The 19,280-nt window shown below is 37.2% G+C and overlaps 1 protein-coding gene across 2 annotated transcripts; it reads right to left on the bottom strand.

The window, feature by feature from the left end:
• Positions 1 to 1,872: 1,872 nt before the first annotated feature.
• LOC128542803 (low affinity immunoglobulin gamma Fc region receptor II-a-like) lies at positions 1,873 to 12,959 on the bottom strand. 2 transcript variants are annotated; one of them, XM_053512847.1, is made up of 9 exons: positions 12,823 to 12,959; positions 7,672 to 7,893; positions 7,308 to 7,577; positions 5,143 to 5,172; positions 4,929 to 4,973; positions 3,419 to 3,523; positions 2,804 to 2,887; positions 2,291 to 2,316; positions 1,873 to 2,106 (listed from the first exon to the last, which is right to left on the bottom strand). In XM_053512847.1, exons 1-9 carry the CDS (start codon positions 12,890 to 12,892, stop codon positions 1,981 to 1,983), a joined length of 978 nt encoding a protein of 325 aa, XP_053368822.1. In that variant the 5' UTR covers positions 12,893 to 12,959; the 3' UTR covers positions 1,873 to 1,980. The 2 variants fall into 2 exon arrangements, with proteins under 2 accessions (XP_053368822.1, XP_053368830.1); XM_053512855.1 differs by lacking the exon at positions 5,143 to 5,172.
• Between the last annotated feature and the right edge of the window lie 6,321 nt (positions 12,960 to 19,280).

The following is a 19,280-nucleotide window of genomic DNA, read 5'->3' as shown; positions in this document are numbered from 1 at the left end:
TATTAATAATGTACAGAGAACGGGCTTTATGTTTACAGTGCTGTAAGTCCATTAAAAATATGAAGTAATTGAGGAGAGAGTGTATAACAGAGCATGAATAAATAGACCCGATAATTATTTCATAGCATTTATTTTATTTATTTATTTATTTAATTAGCTAATTTGGCCCTTGAGGTGGGCGTGACTACCGTGCATGCATCACTCAACAGAGCCAGTCAAGACAACAGTTTACTGTCTATAGACAGAGTGTGTGAAAGAATCAGAAACGAAAGTGCGACCGAGTCAGGCTTACTCCAGGAAAAGGGAAATAGAGACTTTGAAAGCTAAACCTTCACAAATGTCCTGTGAACACTGAGCGACCAGGGTCCTTTCACATTCACTTCACAGCCCAGATACTAAAGTTGTTTCTATTTCATACAAAATACAAGGAAACTGGATTTACAGCGACTGCCTACTGTGTACTGTATATGAGATCTGAATCCTAACACAAACATGAAATTCGGACCTCAGGGCATAGACAATTCTATTGACTGGACTTTATTTGATTAACAATAATTATGATGTCACAAGTGTTTTATTCTTCAAACAAACCAACTCTTTGTGTAAAAGCCGTGTATTTTAATAACTAATGTGAGCTCTGCAAATTGAGACAGTTTGTCCTCACACAGATCGTCTGACACTTCAGAAGACACTTTTAGGAAAAGTTTACAATCTCCTTTAAAATGTTCAAGTACAAATCAGTAACGACAACAACAACAACAATAATAATAAAAATAATAATAATAATAGAATCATAAACTCATAGGTGAATAAACAGGTAAAGACACTTTAAACGTTTGTAAATTTGTATATAAGTTAATAATTTTAAAGTTGGAACAACATGACATTTTCTTTACTAATTAGACTTTCCTCCAGTGTCCTCTGTTTCTATTTTAGACAGAAATGAGCTTTAATCATGTTACACACTCACGTGTTGTTGAGTTCGTCACTCGCTGCTAACGTCACAGGGTTAGTGCAGGGTTAAATCAGGGGAAGTCCCTAAATCACCCTTAAAATGTGTGAACATTAAAGTGAATGTGTTGGTGTCAGAATAAAACATGGCACTGTATTTATTTTATATGACTGGAATTGTTTATTTTATTTTGTAATTTTGTACCTTTTAATACCTTTTTGATCTATAAAGTTTTTTGTTATTAATTGTATCTCTTGTAATTAGATGTAATTAAATTGACACTTTTGTTTCCAATTACATTTTATGTTCATGTGTGTGTGTGTGTGTGTGTGTGTGTAGGAGGCCGATTTGCACTATGCGAGTCTCAGACACAGCACCTCACCTCGGGAGAGACGCGCCCCGCCCGCTATCCACAACAACGTGCTCTATGATACTGTCGGGAAAAAGCTCACCAAAACCCCCTCAGTTTAACTGTTTGTTTGTGTGTGTGTGTGTGTGTGTGTGTGAGAGAGAGAGAGACACCAATGCAGACGCTTATTCAATTTCAGCTTATTTTAATTGTAGCTTAAATAAAAACATGTATGTAGCTTAAAAGACTTTCATTATATATACAGTACAAAAGAGCCAGTGTTAAAAGCTTTGATGTAGCGGCGTTGAAGCCTGTATCAGTGTGATGTAATGTCTATCTATCTATCTATCTATCTATCTATCTATCTATCTATGAATCAGTGTGGTGTGATGAATATTAATATACAATTAATCAGCTTTAAGTTAATAAATTGAGCACATGTCTGATTCTCAGGTACGACGGTGCATTTATGATGTGTGTTTTTGTTGTAGTTGAGTGTGTATGTGTGTGTGTGTGTGTGTTAGGAGTGTATGTACAATAAGTACTGTATGTGTGCTCTCTTCTTGTGTGTGTGTTCTGGGTACTGTGTGTAGTTGTGGGGGGGTTGCAGGTTATATATGTATGTGTTCTATACACTGTGTGTTACATTTTTTATGGTGTGTGTGTGTAGGTGTGTGTTCTATGGAGTGTGTGTAGGTGTGTGTTTAGGAGTCAGCAGCAGTGTAGAGTAGATGACCTGCTGCCTGCTCTGTTGATTCCAGCCTCGTGGTTTCCAGTTCTGCCTCCCAAGTGACGCATAGTGGATCTGAAACACACACACACACACACACACACACACACACACACACACTTATACGGCTATCAAGACATTTTCACGCACAGTTATAGCACAATAATGTAACGTAAGTGAAGGGTGCCAATACTTTCAACATCATTGATTACTGTATATATTCCTCTATTACCTTTAATACAAGACTACAGATACTTACCTCATCATTACCGCTCCGCAGTCGATCTGTCACACACACACACACGTTAGTGATTTACAAGCCTCATAAAAAATTGGAGCCCTAATCCCTAATCCCTAATCCCTACATCCTAATCCCTACTCCCTACTCCCTAATCCCTACGCTGCAATCTCTGCTTTTCGATCCATACTTTCTTATTCTCATTCCCTCCATTACTAAGTACATGAAAAATCTTTGCTGCTTCCATCCAAACTAATGTTTTTTCATGTGTTTTTTAGCACACTTTTACGGAAGGTGTGTATAAAGGGGAAAAAGAGAGGAAGCAATAACATTTTTAAGTAAATAGTCACTAACTGCAGTAGGAACTAAATTTGTAGGTGGGGAACCAAAAACAATCTATAAAAGAAATCTGTGCAAGCCCAAATAATTAAATTATCTTATATCTTAAAATCTATAAAACCCTAACAATATCTAAATAAGTGTTTGAATTTGTAGATAAGACCTAATGGTTAAAGTGTTTAGATATAAACTGACCTGCCGAGAGACGCGTGACTGCATCAGCGTCCTGAGAGTGTGTCTCCTGCAGTTGCTGTCTCTCACTTTCCTCTGGCTTGGAGGCTAATAAATAGAATGTAAATATACAGAGTCAAACGTTTATAACTCAAAACTATAAAACACCAGCAAGAAGAACAAACCAGAAGTTTAATGCGACTTTAAAATACATTTTTAAACAATATTAAAAAAAATAATAATAACATGCTAAAAATCACTACAGTAGAACCTGAATTAAATCCTCCAGTTAGATAAACTACTTCAGTTGTCCTTTAAAGAAAGCGGTGCATTCTGGGTAGCATGTGGAGTCAAATAATGTTAAATATTCTAATAAATAAAAGTGTATTTTGATTAAAGAAGTTATTAAAGGAGTAATCCTGCTCAGAGCTGCCTTATAAGGAACAGGTGGGTGGAGCTTAGTCACTGGCCTCTTATTATGGACAGAAAGGTTAAATATCAGACCAGATGATGAATTCACACACAACATGAGGAAAATACAAATCTCAGCTTTCATGTGTAGATGTTTTGCTTATGTACGTTTTTTTTTAAATTACAGACATAAGTTTTAATGATTCATAATAAATAGGAATATTTTACCTGTGGGCTTTTTTCTGCTGCTGAACTTCAGGCACATGATTACCAGGAGCAAGACGACCGTAACAACGGCTAACACACACAGAGCGAGCACTGCAACCAGCACCACTGACACACACACACACACACATGAACATGTGCAAACCAAAACACTCCAGATACCAAACAGCATATGTGTAAATTTGTTTAGTAATGTTTTGTATATTATTATTGTTGTTAATAATAATAATAATAATAATAATAATAATATTATTATTATTATTATTATTAGTAGTAGTAGTAGTAGTAGTAGTAGTAGTAGTATAATAATAATAATAATAATAATAATAATATTATTATTATTATTATTATTATTATTATTATTATTATTATTATACTGTGACATATTCAATCCAAGGTTTTTTTTTCTTTACTTAAAAAAAATATATATAATAATAATGATATTATTATTATCATAATAATAATATTAATAATATATATATATATATATATATATATATATATATATATATATATATATATATATAATTATTATTATTATTATTAATAATAATAATATATAATATTATTGTTACTGATATATTATTATTATTAATATTATTATTATTATTATTATTATTATTATACTGTGACATATACCATCCAAGCTTTTTTTTTCTTAACTTTTTTTTTAATAACCACTACCTACCTAAAGGACTCCAAAAACTGTTTAAAAAAATAACCAGTAGGTGGCACTGTAACTAAGCAAAACTGTTTACAATACAACCCAGTATGATTTATCTTTCTCTGACCTTCATGTGCGAAAAAAAAAAAAAAAAGGTCAAACAGGAAGTGAGGCAATATTTAAAAAATAGTTGGGTATATTGGCATTAAATTCAGTACTAATGGTCCCAGTGGCTTATGGGTGTCCTCTTTAACTTACTGTAACTGTGGGGCAAATAGAATCCACCCGGTCCCATTTTAGTGATCAGCCAGAACAATAAAACCTCCTCCTTAATACTGTGTATTCTGTATCTTAGTATCCTTTATGTTAACCCATGTAATGTGAAGCCTCTATGGATCAGATTTGTTTCTCCAGCACAGACACTTGATCAGATATAGAGATTTTGGAGGCCGAGTCAACACCTTGAACTCTTTATCATGTTCCTCAACCCGTTCCTGAACAGTGTGTGTGCAGTGTGTTAGGGCAGATTATACTGCTGAATGACGCCACTACCATCAGGGAACACAGGGGTGTAACTCGGTCTGCGAGCATGATTGGATATAGTAGGTGGTACGTGTCCAAGTCCTATCCAGATAAACAGCAGAACCCAAGGGTTCCCAGCAGAACCTCATCCAGAGTGCGTTGTGAATTGGGCACCTAACATTCTCTATGATGAGATGTAAACACTGCAGTGACTAGAGAAGTGTTATATAGGGCACGTCCACAATAGACTGATGAGTATGTAGTGTGTAATGTACAACACAGACGTGGACTATGACGTGTGTGTATCAGTGTGAAGTGTGTGTGTACCGTTTCCAGGCCTGTGAGGGACGTTACTTCCTGATTCTGTTGTTTCTGAAAGGTAAAATTTCAGCACACATTAATATCAGTGTACTATTACTGATTCATAATCTCCCCCCACCCCCGACACACACACACACACACACACACACACACACACACACACACACACACACACGATGACATCACATACTTGTGAAACAGTAAAAGTAGAGTTTAGTACCTGCAGCAGGACAGTGGAGTGTGTCGCTCTCTGCAGATTCACATAAGGATCAATAAAATATACTTAAAATAAATAAATAAATATAAAGCTAGAACATAAATTCCACATAAAGATCTATAAAATGTGTACTTCGAAATAAAGATAGTTATTACAATTACAGGGATTATATACAGTTAGTAATTTACATAATTTAATTTCTATCACAGTCTAAAGTAGAAAACTTCAGACAGAGGAGTGTGTGTGAATGAAACCAAATGAAGGGAGTTTTGAATTAAATCATTTATTTACATTTAAAATCAATTAAAGCTGTTATAATTTAATAGTTAATAAAATGTTACCTGGAAAATAAATATTTCCAGATTAAACAATTTACCCTGTGAAGATACAGTGTGTGTGTGTGTGTGTGTGTGTGTGTGTGTAGTGTGGGTTGCTTTCTTTCCTTATGGTGTGTTTTTAAAGTTATTATTTATTTGTTGATTTATTTGTTTGTTTGTTTATTTAGTTATCTATCTAATTATGTATCTGTTTGTTTGTTTGTTTTTCTTTTTGTTTGTTTAAAATTTTATAAATCTGAATAATTTAAAATGTTTTAGGAATATTTCAAAATACATGTTTAGAAATACATACTTTGCAGGACCTTTATTGAGGTCCTTCTCAATAAATTAGCATACTGTGATAAAGTTCATTATTTTCTGTAATGTACTGATAAACATTAGACTTTCATATATTTGAGATTCATTACACACAACTGAAGTAGTTCAAACCTTTTAATTATTTTAATATTGATGATTTTGGCATACAGCTCATGAAAACCCAAAATTCCTATCTCAATAAATTAGCATATCATGAAAAGGTTCTCTAAACGAGCTATTAACCTAATCATCTGAATCAACTACTGTAATTAACTCTAAACACCTGCAAATTTTGCATGTCATTCGGAAATCAAGGTGCCAGAGTCTGGAGGAAGACTGGGGAGAGGGAAATGCCAAAATGCCTGAAGTCCAGTATCAAGTACCCACAGTCAGTGATGGTCTGGGGTGCCATGTCAGCTGCTGGTGTTGGTCCACTGTGTTTTATCAAGGGCAGGGTCAATGCAGCTAGCTGTTAGGAGATTTTGGAGCACTTCATGCTTCCATCTGCTGAAAAGCTTTATGAAGATGAAGATTTCATTTTTCAGCACGACCTGGCACCTGCTCACAGTGCCAAAACCACTGGTAAATGGTTTACTGACCCTGGTATTACTGTGCTCAATTGGCCTGCCAACTCTCCTGACCTGAACCCCATAGAGAATCTGTGGGATATTGTGAAGAGAAAGTTGAGAGACGCAAGACCCAACACTCTGGATGAGCTTAAGGCCGCTATCGAAGCATCCTGGGCCTCCATAACACCTCAGCAGTGCCACAGGCTGATTGCCTCCATGCCACGCCGCACAGAAGCAGTCATTTCTGCAAAAGGATTCCCGACCAAGTACTGAGTGCATAACTGAACATAATTATTTGAAGGTTGACTTTTTTATATTAAAAACACTTTTCTTTTATTGGTAGGATGAAATATGCTAATTTATTGAGATAGGAATTTTGGGTTTTTATGAGCTGTATGCCAAAATCATCAATATTAAAACAATTAAAAGGCTTGAACTACTTTAGTTGTGTGTAATGAAGCTGAAATATATGAAAGTCTAATGTTTATCAGTACATTACAGAAAATAATGAACTTTATCACAACATGCTAATTTATTGAGAAGGACCTGTATATAAAATTTTAATTGCCAAATTTTTTTAAACAATTTTGGATGTAATTTATATATATATAAAAATCCAAATTACATCCAAAATTGTTTTAAAAAATCTTGCAATTAAAATTTTATATACATCTACATACTGTATCAGTTTTTTTTATTTATTTATCATTTCTAAAATTTGAATTTTATTTTCTTACATTTTTCATTTGAGTTATTTCCTTAAAGGGATTTTATTATTTGTTTCTTTGTTGACATTTTTAGTACATTTCAGAAAATGTATAGTTATTAAAAAATATTTTGAATGAGTTTTAAAAATACAATAATTAATTAAAAGGATTGTTTTGTACAATATATTAGATGACCATTTAAGCAGACGTTATGTTTAAGAGCTGAGTGTACTGTATGGTCGAGTCTGAGACCTGACCTGACGTGACATTGACCACCGCGATGTCTTTGCCGCTGCAGAAGTACGTCCCTGAGTCGAGCTGCTGTAGGTTTTGGATCTGTAGATGCTTTAAGCTGTGTGTGAAGCGGGAGTCCGGGTCTGGACGTTCTTTTAAAACCGTTCCGTTCTTGAAGCGTGTGGAGATGAACTCTCTCCTCGGGTCAGTGGGGTTTTTAAAAGCCCAGCGCTGTTTAGGGAGCGTACACCGCAGGTACAGAGTTCCACCTTCACACACAACCACATTATAATCTGCACAGAGAGCAGATAAAGCACAAAAATCACAGGGAACATCAGTGCATTATGAGGCGCGAAATAAAAGAGACAAATGAGGTTTGAGGTGAACCTGTGAGTACGGTGACGTGAGCCATGAGTTCGTCGTTGCAGAAGTACAAGCCTGAGTCGCTCATCTCCACATCATCGATGTACAACGTGCCGTCTGGAAAAAGTTTTTGCTTGGAACTGTTCACATTGATCAGCCTGTCACCTCCATGTCTCCACTTCACGTCCGATTGGCCGTCACATGACAACACCAGGAAGTGATCTTCAGGCACAAACACTCTCCGCACTGACATCAGATCATAAACATAGTTGTTTAATAAATAAAAAGTAAATAAAAGTAAAAAAATACATCATACACACATATCATAAACACAGCATACACACATTATAAACACAGCACACACAGATCCGACCATTATTACAGAATAATATAATGATTATAAGGTGGCTTTATCATGAGTTGATGGTCTCAGGCACGGGAAAGAGTGCAGATGACATCATTGTTTTTAAGCTAATAGGAAACATTAACAAAACAAACAGTATAACACTAAATGCAACAATACTCTGAACAGAGGAACAGGATCAAATGTACAGTAAGCTGTAATGCACTGCTTACTGGACAGCTTACTGTGGCTTTTCGTTTGGTTCAGATGGGACCAGATGGAATTTGGTCCATGTGGGTATGTATGAGTGAGTCTTGCATCCTGGCACCAGTTTACTAGAATATAATTGATAATTGCAGACACTAATTAAAGCCCGAATGGAACACACTTGTGCGAAAGACACTTAAATGACAAGACACAGAGGTTTCAAAGGCTGCACCCACAGTAGTCCACCACTAGGGGGCACCCTGACAGACTTAGGCTACACCTTAACCTTTCGTTGTTCCCAGGATCAATGCCTAGAGACACTGATTGTGTTGCGTCTGTTTATTATACAGTACTGTTTATTTTGCTGTTGTGTTGCTCAGGTGATTCTCAGGTCTGTTCTATAGGATTAGTGGTGTTTTTATTCTTATATTAATAAAATATACTGTTTGTTCACACTTACATAATGCCTCATTCTTCATCTCTAACAGTGTGTAATATTAACAGGCCTATTGTTATTAATATTCCAAATGTAAAGGCTAAAATTGTCCTAGGGTTATGTTTTACATAAACAAATGCGTAACAAGTGCAAAAAGCCTTTTTTCCCAGGAGAGTTTATTAATAAATAAGGACAGAATGAAGTCAGAGAGGAAACATTACTGCAGCCGAACATCATCTTCCCTTTTTCTACTTTAAACAACTCACATAGTCACACCACACTATACCACATCAAACCACACCACAACATACCACACTACAGCACCAAACCACACTACACCACCACACCACACTACACCACATCAAACCACACTACACCACACCACACCACAACATACCACATCAAACCACACTACAGCACCAAACCACACGCCAGCACCACACCACACTATACCACCACACTATACCACCACACTATACCACATCAAACCACACGCCAGCACCACACCACACTACACCATCACACCACACTACTGTACCCCCCACACCACACTACAACACCACACCACACTATACCACATCACACCACACTACTGTACCCCCCACACCACACTACAACACCACACCACACTATACCACATCAACCCACACTACTGTACCCCCCACACCACACTACAACACCACACCACAACATACCAGATCAAACCACACTACACAACCACACCACAACATACCACACCACCAGAACATACCACATCAAACCACACTACTGTATCCCCCCACACCACACTACACCACCACAACAAACTACACCACACCACACTACACCACATCAAACCACACCACAACATACCACATCAAACCACACTACTGTATCCCCCCCACACCACACGACATTACCACACCACATTAAACCACACTACACCACCACAACAAAATACACCACCACACCACAACATACCACATCAAACCACACTACAGCACCAAACCACACGCCAGCACCACACCACACTATACCACCACACTATACCACCACACTATACCACATCAAACCACACGCCAGCACCACACCACACTACACCATCACACCACACTACTGTACCCCCCACACCACACTACAACACCACACCACACTATACCACATCACACCACACTACTGTACCCCCCACACCACACTACAACACCACACCACACTATACCACATCAACCCACACTACTGTACCCCCCACACCACACTACAACACCACACCACAACATACCAGATCAAACCACACTACACAACCACACCACAACATACCACACCACCAGAACATACCACATCAAACCACACTACTGTATCCCCCCACACCACACTACACCACCACAACAAACTACACCACACCACACTACACCACATCAAACCACACCACAACATACCACATCAAACCACACTACTGTATCCCCCCCACACCACACGACATTACCACACCACATTAAACCACACTACACCACCACAACAAAATACACCACCACACCACAACATACCACATCAAACCACACTACAGCACCAAACCACACGCCAGCACCACACCACACTATACCACCACACTATACCACCACACTATACCACATCAAACCACACGCCAGCACCACACCACACTACACCATCACACCACACTACTGTACCCCCCACACCACACTACAACACCACACCACACTATACCACATCACACCACACTACTGTACCCCCCACACCACACTACAACACCACACCACACTATACCACATCAACCCACACTACTGTACCCCCCACACCACACTACAACACCACACCACAACATACCAGATCAAACCACACTACACAACCACACCACAACATACCACACCACCAGAACATACCACATCAAACCACACTACTGTATCCCCCCACACCACACTACACCACCACAACAAACTACACCACACCACACTACACCACATCAAACCACACCACAACATACCACATCAAACCACACTACTGTATCCCCCCCACACCACACGACATTACCACACCACATTAAACCACACTACACCACCACAACAAAATACACCACCACACCACAACATACCACATCAAACCAAACTACTGTTTCCCCCCCACACCACACTGCACCACCACACCACATCAAACCACCATACACCACCACAACAAACTACACCACATCAAACCACACCACACCACACCTGACTGCACCACATTGCACTGAACCACCCCACACTGTACCACACTACACTACAGCACAGCGCTGCTTGGGTCCTGTGCTCTGATTGGTCAGAAGGTGTTGAGTGTTTAATAGCTCTGACAGTAGCACAGGTTCATATTAATGCATTACAGTATTATTTAATACCTTATGGTTTCCATAGTAACAGCTCATTCATGGGGATGTGTACAGTTAAACAGATTAAAACATGAATGTATATTTAAAATTATGGAGATGTATTTTATTTATTTAATTTTTTTTTGTAGGAGGGCGTTTCTATCATTTTTATGGAAGGAGTCTCCATTGTCTGTGCTTGTAGCGACACTCAGAGATAAAGCTGTAACAATGAATTTTTCGAGTTAAAGAACAGAAACTTGTTTTAACATGAAAATCATAACAAACACTAACATCACATTAACATACAGTGAATGGAGACATGTATGGTTCATAAAGACACATGCATACAGGAGTCACAAAAACAGTCATAAGTATTTGGACAACAATATAGACAATTCTATAGAACAAAGTTTCTATTTAAAAAATCATATTATTTTGATTCAATACACACACACTGTATAAACTTTACACTGGAATTTAAGCAGCTTGGATTCTGTGCCTCTCCTCACTTCTTCCAGACACATGGACCTTGATTTCCAAATGAAATGCACAATTTGCTTTCACCTAAAAAAAGGGACTTTGAGCATCAGTCCAGTCCTAAAGTTAACCAGCTGGTTATTGTGGGACATCATGAGTCTCCGATTTTGAACTTTTTCCACAATATTAAAATTTTCTGAGATACTGACTTTTGGGTTTTCATTAGCTGTGAGCCGTAATCATCATCATAATCATCACAATTCACAAAAAGAAAAACACTTGAAATGTCTTATACTGTCCAAATACTTATGGCCCTGACGGCAGATAGACACACAGAAGCATGACTGTGTGTTTCCTGTGAGGTTTATGTTTTCTCTTAATCAGTAGGACCACATGCGCGCGCACACACACACACATGCACACACACGCACACACACATGCACACACACACACACACACACACACACACACACACACACATGCACACATTGCACAAGTAACTGCTTTCTCCTTTTCAGTGAACATGATGTATTAATACCGTAAAAAGTAAAAGTAAAATAAAAGAAATGTAGATCACAACTGCTACCTGAATGTCCACTATTTTCTTTAATGATTAATAGATAATTGTTTACATTTAATATTTGTGTCTCAAGCAGTAAAACATCAAAGGTGTATGTATTATTATTAGTAGTAGTAGTAGTAGTAGTAGTAGTAGTATTGTTGTTAATATTATTGTTAATAATAATAATAATAATAATAATAATAATAATAATAATAATAACCCTAATAATATGTTTATTTGTGGAAAAATAGTCAATGTCTATTGCTCATTTTTGTTGTTCCTTGTTTTCTTTTTTTACCACTTGTGTTTCTGTGTTTTAAAAAAATAATAAATAAATAAATAAATATAAAAATAAAAAAATAAATCATCTATGGTATTATTTAAAAAAATTTTTATATCTTATTGTATTTAAAATTTTATTTTTTAATTTACATGAAGAATGCTATTTTTATAATTAAAAACCTATTTAAAAATGCAGACGTGTGTGTGTGTGTGTGTGTGTGTGTGTATGTGTGTGTGTGTGTCTTAGAAAAGATCATGTCGACCTACCCCAGTTGAATGTTTTTCTAACTTGTTTTTCTGTGTTAAAGAACAATCTGTAACGTTTGTTTATTCTCTATTTTTACTGCTTTACTGTTAATGTTTTTTTTGTTTGTGTACTTTGACATATGTTTAAATGTCGCACATGACTCGAACACATTTACATCAGCCATATAATGAAAGCCCAATTTTTAATGTTCAGAAATTTAAGAAGAGCGCTGAGTCACTGCAGCTCTACCAAAATGCCTCAAACCCAATTAAAGTTAATTTCCTACCTGCGACGGCCTCGTTAGTGATGAATAAAGTGAGTGAGACGCAGACACACAGCCGCAGGACCTCATCCATGGTGAATATTACACTAACTGACTCTCATCTGTCCTTCTTTCCATCACAACTTCCTGCTCAAGCCCATGATTATGTGTTTCCGTGTGTGTGTGTGTGTGTGTATGTGTGTGTGTGTGTGTATGTTTAGGAAATGTTGTCCTGCACTGTCAGTGATGTATAAAGGATCATGTGAGGAGTCTTTAAGTAGAGAGACGATGATGATATTACACAACATTTCCAAAAACTGCATAAGAACCAAGGTTTATTTTTGTTATAAAAAATATATATATATATTTTAGTCAGAAAGAGCTTAAAAATGTTAAAACATAATTTTAAATGTACAAAATACAGTATATAAAATATACTGTTATTATTTCTAATCTACTGTATAAGAATAGAAATAATAAGAAATATATGTAAAAGTTACACATTAATTATATTAAATAAAAATGTATGTTTCCAATGGTCTTATTAAAAGATCTGTCTCAGTCAAGTCATAACCTACACATTACTAAAATATTAATTATTATTATTATTATTATTATTATTAGTAGTAGTAGTAGTAGTAGTAGTAGTAGTATTAATTCTATATAATTCAGTTTAAGAATTAAATATGTGGCATAATATAAAATCACATGCTCTTGTTTCAGTTTCAAACTTAACATGGATCATGTGAAATTACACAATCTGACACAAGGTGGAGCCAGTGAGCCTGATGCAAAGTGCTTGTTTTTGTTTTTGATTTTTTGTTTTGTTTTTTCTGTACTGATCCATACGTCAGTTGGCTATTAATGTTTTTTTAAACACCAGATCCATGATGCACAAGTGAGAAAGGATGCTGCATTAGCATACTACTATTGCAGCATCCTGCTAATCGAGAACAATTCAATGATCTGTATTTAAGATCGTATTTAGACGTGCATTTGAGACAGAAACCTTCTTTAAAAAAATGAGCAGGTTAGCTAACAGCCAAAGGGGCTTTGCGTCCTGCGGGCACGGAAAAGCAAGACTTCAGAGTCTTAGGTCGGTGTCCATTAAGTCCCCTGTGTGGTAAGGACGTCACTATACAAATACCCATACCAAAGGTCAATGTCTCAAAAACCAGATTGTGCCAATTGATTGTGTGTCAATTGTGTTATTTTAAATGGACGCCAAGTTTCAGCTTTGCTGTTATTATCAACCAACCCCCTTTCCCCCCCCCCCCCCACACACACACATCTTTGCCTTGGTCATACCCCCCTACTCTCCCCGCCATGGTTGTTTCTTCCTCCTCTCGTGTCATTTGGGACCTCCCTCCCCACCTTTGACTTTTCAGGGGGTCATTATTATGTACACCTGTTTTGATATTGCTCTGGAATACATTCCTCGTTTCTTTTTTATAAAAGTTTTTGTTAGGACAGAGTTTTTGTTTTGGTTTTGTAGTGAGATTGCAATATACTGAGTGTTTTTTTGTTTGTTTGTTTGTTTGTTTGTTTGTTTGTTTGTTTGTTTGTTTGTTTGTTTGTTTGTTTGTTTGTTTGTTTTGTTTTAAAGAATATTAAGGCAGGAACAAACTGACTATCATCATGGTTGTCCTCCGGATGGTGTTAGGACTTTTATTTTGTTTCCTTATTTACGGTCCAGCCTTATGACAAAAGTGTTTCTGCTTCCAGGTTTACTGTGTTATGTGTCTCTATGATCTCCATATTTTGATTTCATCCCTTCTGTTTCATTACTGTCTTATTCATTAGCTCATTATTAATGGTTACATCCACACACATTCTCTGTCTACTCTTACCAAACCTGTAAAGTTTAAGTAAAGTCCCAAACGATACCCTTATAGTGAATTTGGAAATTGTTGAACCATGTGTGCTAGAAACCAAAACAGTTAGCCATACGGAAATAAAAGAATGCAATTAATAATAATCTACAATAATATGTTATGAGGAAGCACAGTCAACTATCAGCCTACGATTGATTCATTTCCTGTTGCAGAAGTGTTTTATACCTCTCATGCAACAGCAATTATTAGAACTGAGCCAAGTTATGATTTATTTAAAATTTGCTCTTTGCACTACTTATTATAGTACATGTGACACACACCATGGCTACATGCACCACCTAACACACTCTCGTCATGTACATCTGTTACATACTTAGGATCTGGAGAAGCAGTCTGTACTATTAAAGAAAAATACCTCATGCTGGAATAAGAGTGTGTAGATGAGAGACTAAAAGTCACAGCTTGTGGTCAGAGGAGCCGTGAGAAAGACAGATGCGTGTAAACTGTGACTGCTGCAGTTGGTGCTCTGTGGTTTTGACGAACTTAAAGAAGTGGTGTGCTCTGACATGATAGACTGAGAGATAGTGCTGCCAGAAAACATCCTGAACACAGACAGTAGTGTGGTGTAATAACTCACAGTCTGTTCATCACACACACAGACTTACACACACGATTCTCATTTAAAACAGTTCAATCATGTTTCCTGTAAAATACAGCATATCAACTTGTATTTCTGTATATTATATTATATTATATTTATATTCTATACAAATACACTATGTTGCCAAACGTATTTTCTTTAAACGAATATGAAATTAAATCACATCCAATTCTTAATTCACAGGGTTTAATATAATGTTGGCCCTTTGCAGCTATAACAGGTTCAACTCTTCTGTGAAGGCTTTTCACATGGTTTAGTAGAGTGTTTATGGGAATTTTTGACCGTTCTTCCATCTAGACATTTGTCAGACATTTAAATTTAGGCATTGGAGGGTTGAGAGTTAAGGGCCTTGCTTAAGGGCCCAACAGCGGCAACTTGGTGATTGTGAGGTTGTGGTTGGACATTCATTCCAATCAGCCTTTCCACAATCAGAAAATAATAATTATATTATTAATAATAATCATGAACAATCATTTGCACAATTTGCACAAACCATAGTAGCCTTGCACACACACACACACACACACACACTACAGGCTTTCACTCTTATATATATATACATATGGTATTCAAGTGGTATTCTGGTTATATATGTATAAATAACACTTTTTTTTACCATAAAAACTTAACACATGAGGTTTGAGCCAGTGACCTTCCGAACCATAGTCTAATCACCTAACCACTGAGCTACCCCTGACCAGACGAGCATGTGTGCGGTCAGACACTGATGCTGGGCGAGAAGGCGTGGCTCGGAGTCTCCGCTCCAATGCATCACAAAGGTCTTCTATTGGGTTGAGTTCAGGAGTCCGTCAAGTTCTTCCACACCAACCACGTGACTTTATGAACCTTGCTTTGTGGGTAGGATGATGTTTTCATGACATGCAGTCCCCTTTTTATTCTAGATGTACTGCTGCGTGTTCTTTCCAAATAGTTAAATCTCAGTTTCATCAGTGCACTAAACACTTTGTCAGTCCCACTGTGGAGTGTCAGTGTCCTCTTTCACAAACTTCAGACTTGTAGTAATGTTCTTTAAGTAAGCAGTGGCTTCTTTTGTGGTGTTCTGCCATGGACACCCTGCTTGTTCAGTGTTCTACATACTGTAGACTCTGAACACAGATGTTAGCCAGTTCTAATGATGCCTTCAAATCTTTGTCTGTCACTCTGGGTTGTTTCTTTACCTCACTGTGCCACCTCTTCATTGTGCTCTTTGGGTCGGGACTAAATGCCAACTTTTTGATAGCGTAGCCACAGTCCCAAAGTGTCTCCTTTTCCCTAACTGTAGATCGTCTTTGAAGTCACTTTGTAGCCCTTTCCAGCTTCATGTACAATGAACAACTCTTTATCGTAGATCCTCTAAAAGCTATTTTGGAAAGGCATAGCTCACATAAACTAGCCCACACCTCCAAACTTTCTCACCTCCATTTTCTTAACATGAGTCCAGGTACTGTCTGCTAACAACTGACTTCAATTAGCTTTTTTGAGGTCATTAACTTAAGGATTTTTTTTTGGTTGTTCTCAATAAGAACATAAAAGATCAGACATTTTTGTGTTCGTTTTTTAGATACATTATTATATTTGTCGATACAGTGGAACCTCGGATTACGAGTAACGCGGTTTGCGAGTTACTGCAAGAGGAGCAAAGATTTTTAATAAATTCTGACTTGAAAAACTAAGTCTTGGTTTACGAGCACCGAGTATCATGCACCACACATGCGCTTCTTGTTTTGATGCCGAGCGTCACGTGATCACAACTGAGCCAACGTTTTTTCTCTTTCTTTTGCTGCAGAATTGTGGGTAATCGTCTCCCCTGCTGGGTCATTAGACACCATGACCCTTCACACACACACCCCTCCTCCTCTCTCTTTCACACACACACAGACACACACACACACACACACACTAATGGAAACACTGCTCTGTTGCGATTCTTTTTAAAGGTAAAGTGCAGTTTAATTTGTTTTATTTTTACTTTACAGCAGTGGGTCCGTTAGTGTGTCGCTCACACGAGAGTTAATAGAGAGATTTTTTGTTAATTTTCCTGATGAGGCGATGTTTCCATTAGTGTGTGTGTGTGTGAGTAAAGTCGTCCCGCACAAATAAGCAAGAAGGAAGGGTTACTGTGTCACACCCACCCACACACAAACAAACAGCACAAACACTACTGGTAACACTTATGGTAAACACGCAATTTATTTTTACTTTTTTGTAAGTTAAAGTGCAGGGTAATGTGTTTTATTTTTACTTTATATTTTGTATTAATTATTTTTATGTACACGTAAATCATTTTGGGCTGTGAAACGAATAATCTGAATTCACATTATTACTTGTGGGGAAATTGACTTTGGTTTACGAGTGTTTAAATTTACGAACACACTTCCAGAACAAATTATGCTCAAGGTTTCACTGTACTCTTGACTTATGGTGTGTAGGGGTTTTCAGTGGAGAATGAGTTTAATATAAATATTAGGGATGAATTTGTAGTAATATAGGACACAGTATCCGTCCACTATCATGCTGTTTATTCATATTCATATTCAACATCTGAATGTGTGTGATATAATATCGTATAGTCTAGTGTACACTGTCACACTAATGAACATATGACATGAAATCGAAGGTAAACTGGATACACTTCTGAAAAAGAAAGTCAGTGTGTGTAGATGAGAGATTTCTATAAAAGTGACAGCACTGTGGTCAGAGTGGAATTGAGAAAGTCAGCGTTGAGTGTAAATGTGCCAGCCTCTGCAGTAGTGAACAGGTACCCTGTGGTTTTGACAAACTAAAATGAGAAGTGCAGTCTCACACGTCCTACGTCCATTGTTAGACTGAGAGACAATGCTAGTAGAGAACATCCTGAACACAGACAGCCGTGTGCTATACCAACTCACACAGACAAAGCAAACAGACTTATACAGAGTGACACAATGCTTACTGTTAGACAGCCACAATTTAATCATGTTTCCTGTTATATATCACCTTGTACAGTATTTGATCAAATATTGGTCATATCGAAAATATCTCTGTGGGTACAGATAGGACTGCAGGACCCATTACAACCTGAAAATATTATCACCAACAACATATTCAAGAATAATTTACTAAAGTCCTTATAATAAAGCTGTCTTTAGGGCGTCTTCATGAAGTTCTTTTGTAATTTATTATTTCTGTGATCTCTTAAGAAATATTGCAGTTTAAAAGCCCTTGTACAGATGGCCTGAGTGTTGCACTGCATGAAAGATACCATATGAATGAACAGTAGTAGGAAATAAAGTGCAGGAAACAAAACATGAAAAATAACCAACAATTATTATTATTATAAATACAGGGACCATTAATAGTCACAAACCCTTTGTGTGTGTGTGTGTGTGTGTGTATGTCAGAAAACATAATCACATCAACAACTGTTTCAATAATCTATATTGGTGAAGTGTCTACTGTGCCTGTAATTGAGCTGTTACTATGGAAATTCAATTCAATTTTATTTGTATAGCGCTTTTAACGATTTACATCATCACAAAGCAGCTTTACACAATCAAAAGAATTAAGTTTGTATGAAATGTGAATGTGTATGAATCAAAATTATATGATTGTCCCTGATGAGCAAGCCTAGGACGACGGCGACAGTGGCAAGGAAAAACTCCCTGAGATGGTAATAGGAAGAAACCTTGAGAGGAACCAGACTCAACAGGGAACCCATCCTCATCTGGGTGAAACAGATAGCAGGGATTGATGTGCATAATAATATGCGAGACTGGAAGTTCAGTATAAGAGGAGATGTGTAAGATTAAAGTCCAGTTTGTTCCTGGAGGCTCAGGTAGACTGTGAGAAATTCCAGTCCTGAACTATTGAGCGACTGAAGTCACAGGTCCTCAGAGAACAGCTGTCTGCATCAGTCGAGGACAGGACCACCTTCATGGAAAAGTGGAACCAACCCCAGTCACCACACGCATTCCAGGCAGACCACACGGGGGCATCCATGTGATGAA

Source organism: Clarias gariepinus, chromosome 2 (assembly GCF_024256425.1).
Source record: "Clarias gariepinus isolate MV-2021 ecotype Netherlands chromosome 2, CGAR_prim_01v2, whole genome shotgun sequence".
Classification (NCBI taxonomy): Eukaryota; Metazoa; Chordata; class Actinopteri; order Siluriformes; family Clariidae; genus Clarias; species Clarias gariepinus.
Note: the sequence above shows the minus strand (reverse complement) of the source record. Positions and strands in the feature narration are given on the sequence as shown.

Bases quoted from the DNA above. Each gene is read 5' to 3' on its own strand.
- LOC128542803 (XM_053512847.1), bottom strand. From the start codon at position 12,892: ATGGATGAGGTCCTGCGGCTGTGTGTCTGCGTCTCACTCACTTTATTC. The intron at 3,524-4,928 runs GTACACACACAC...TGTGTGTGTCAG, and splicing joins CCCTCACAGGCCTGGAAACG to TGGTGCTGGTTGCAGTGCTC. The intron at 2,317-2,803 runs GTCAGTTTATAT...TGTGTGTGACAG, and splicing joins AGTCACGCGTCTCTCGGCAG to ATCGACTGCGGAGCGGTAAT.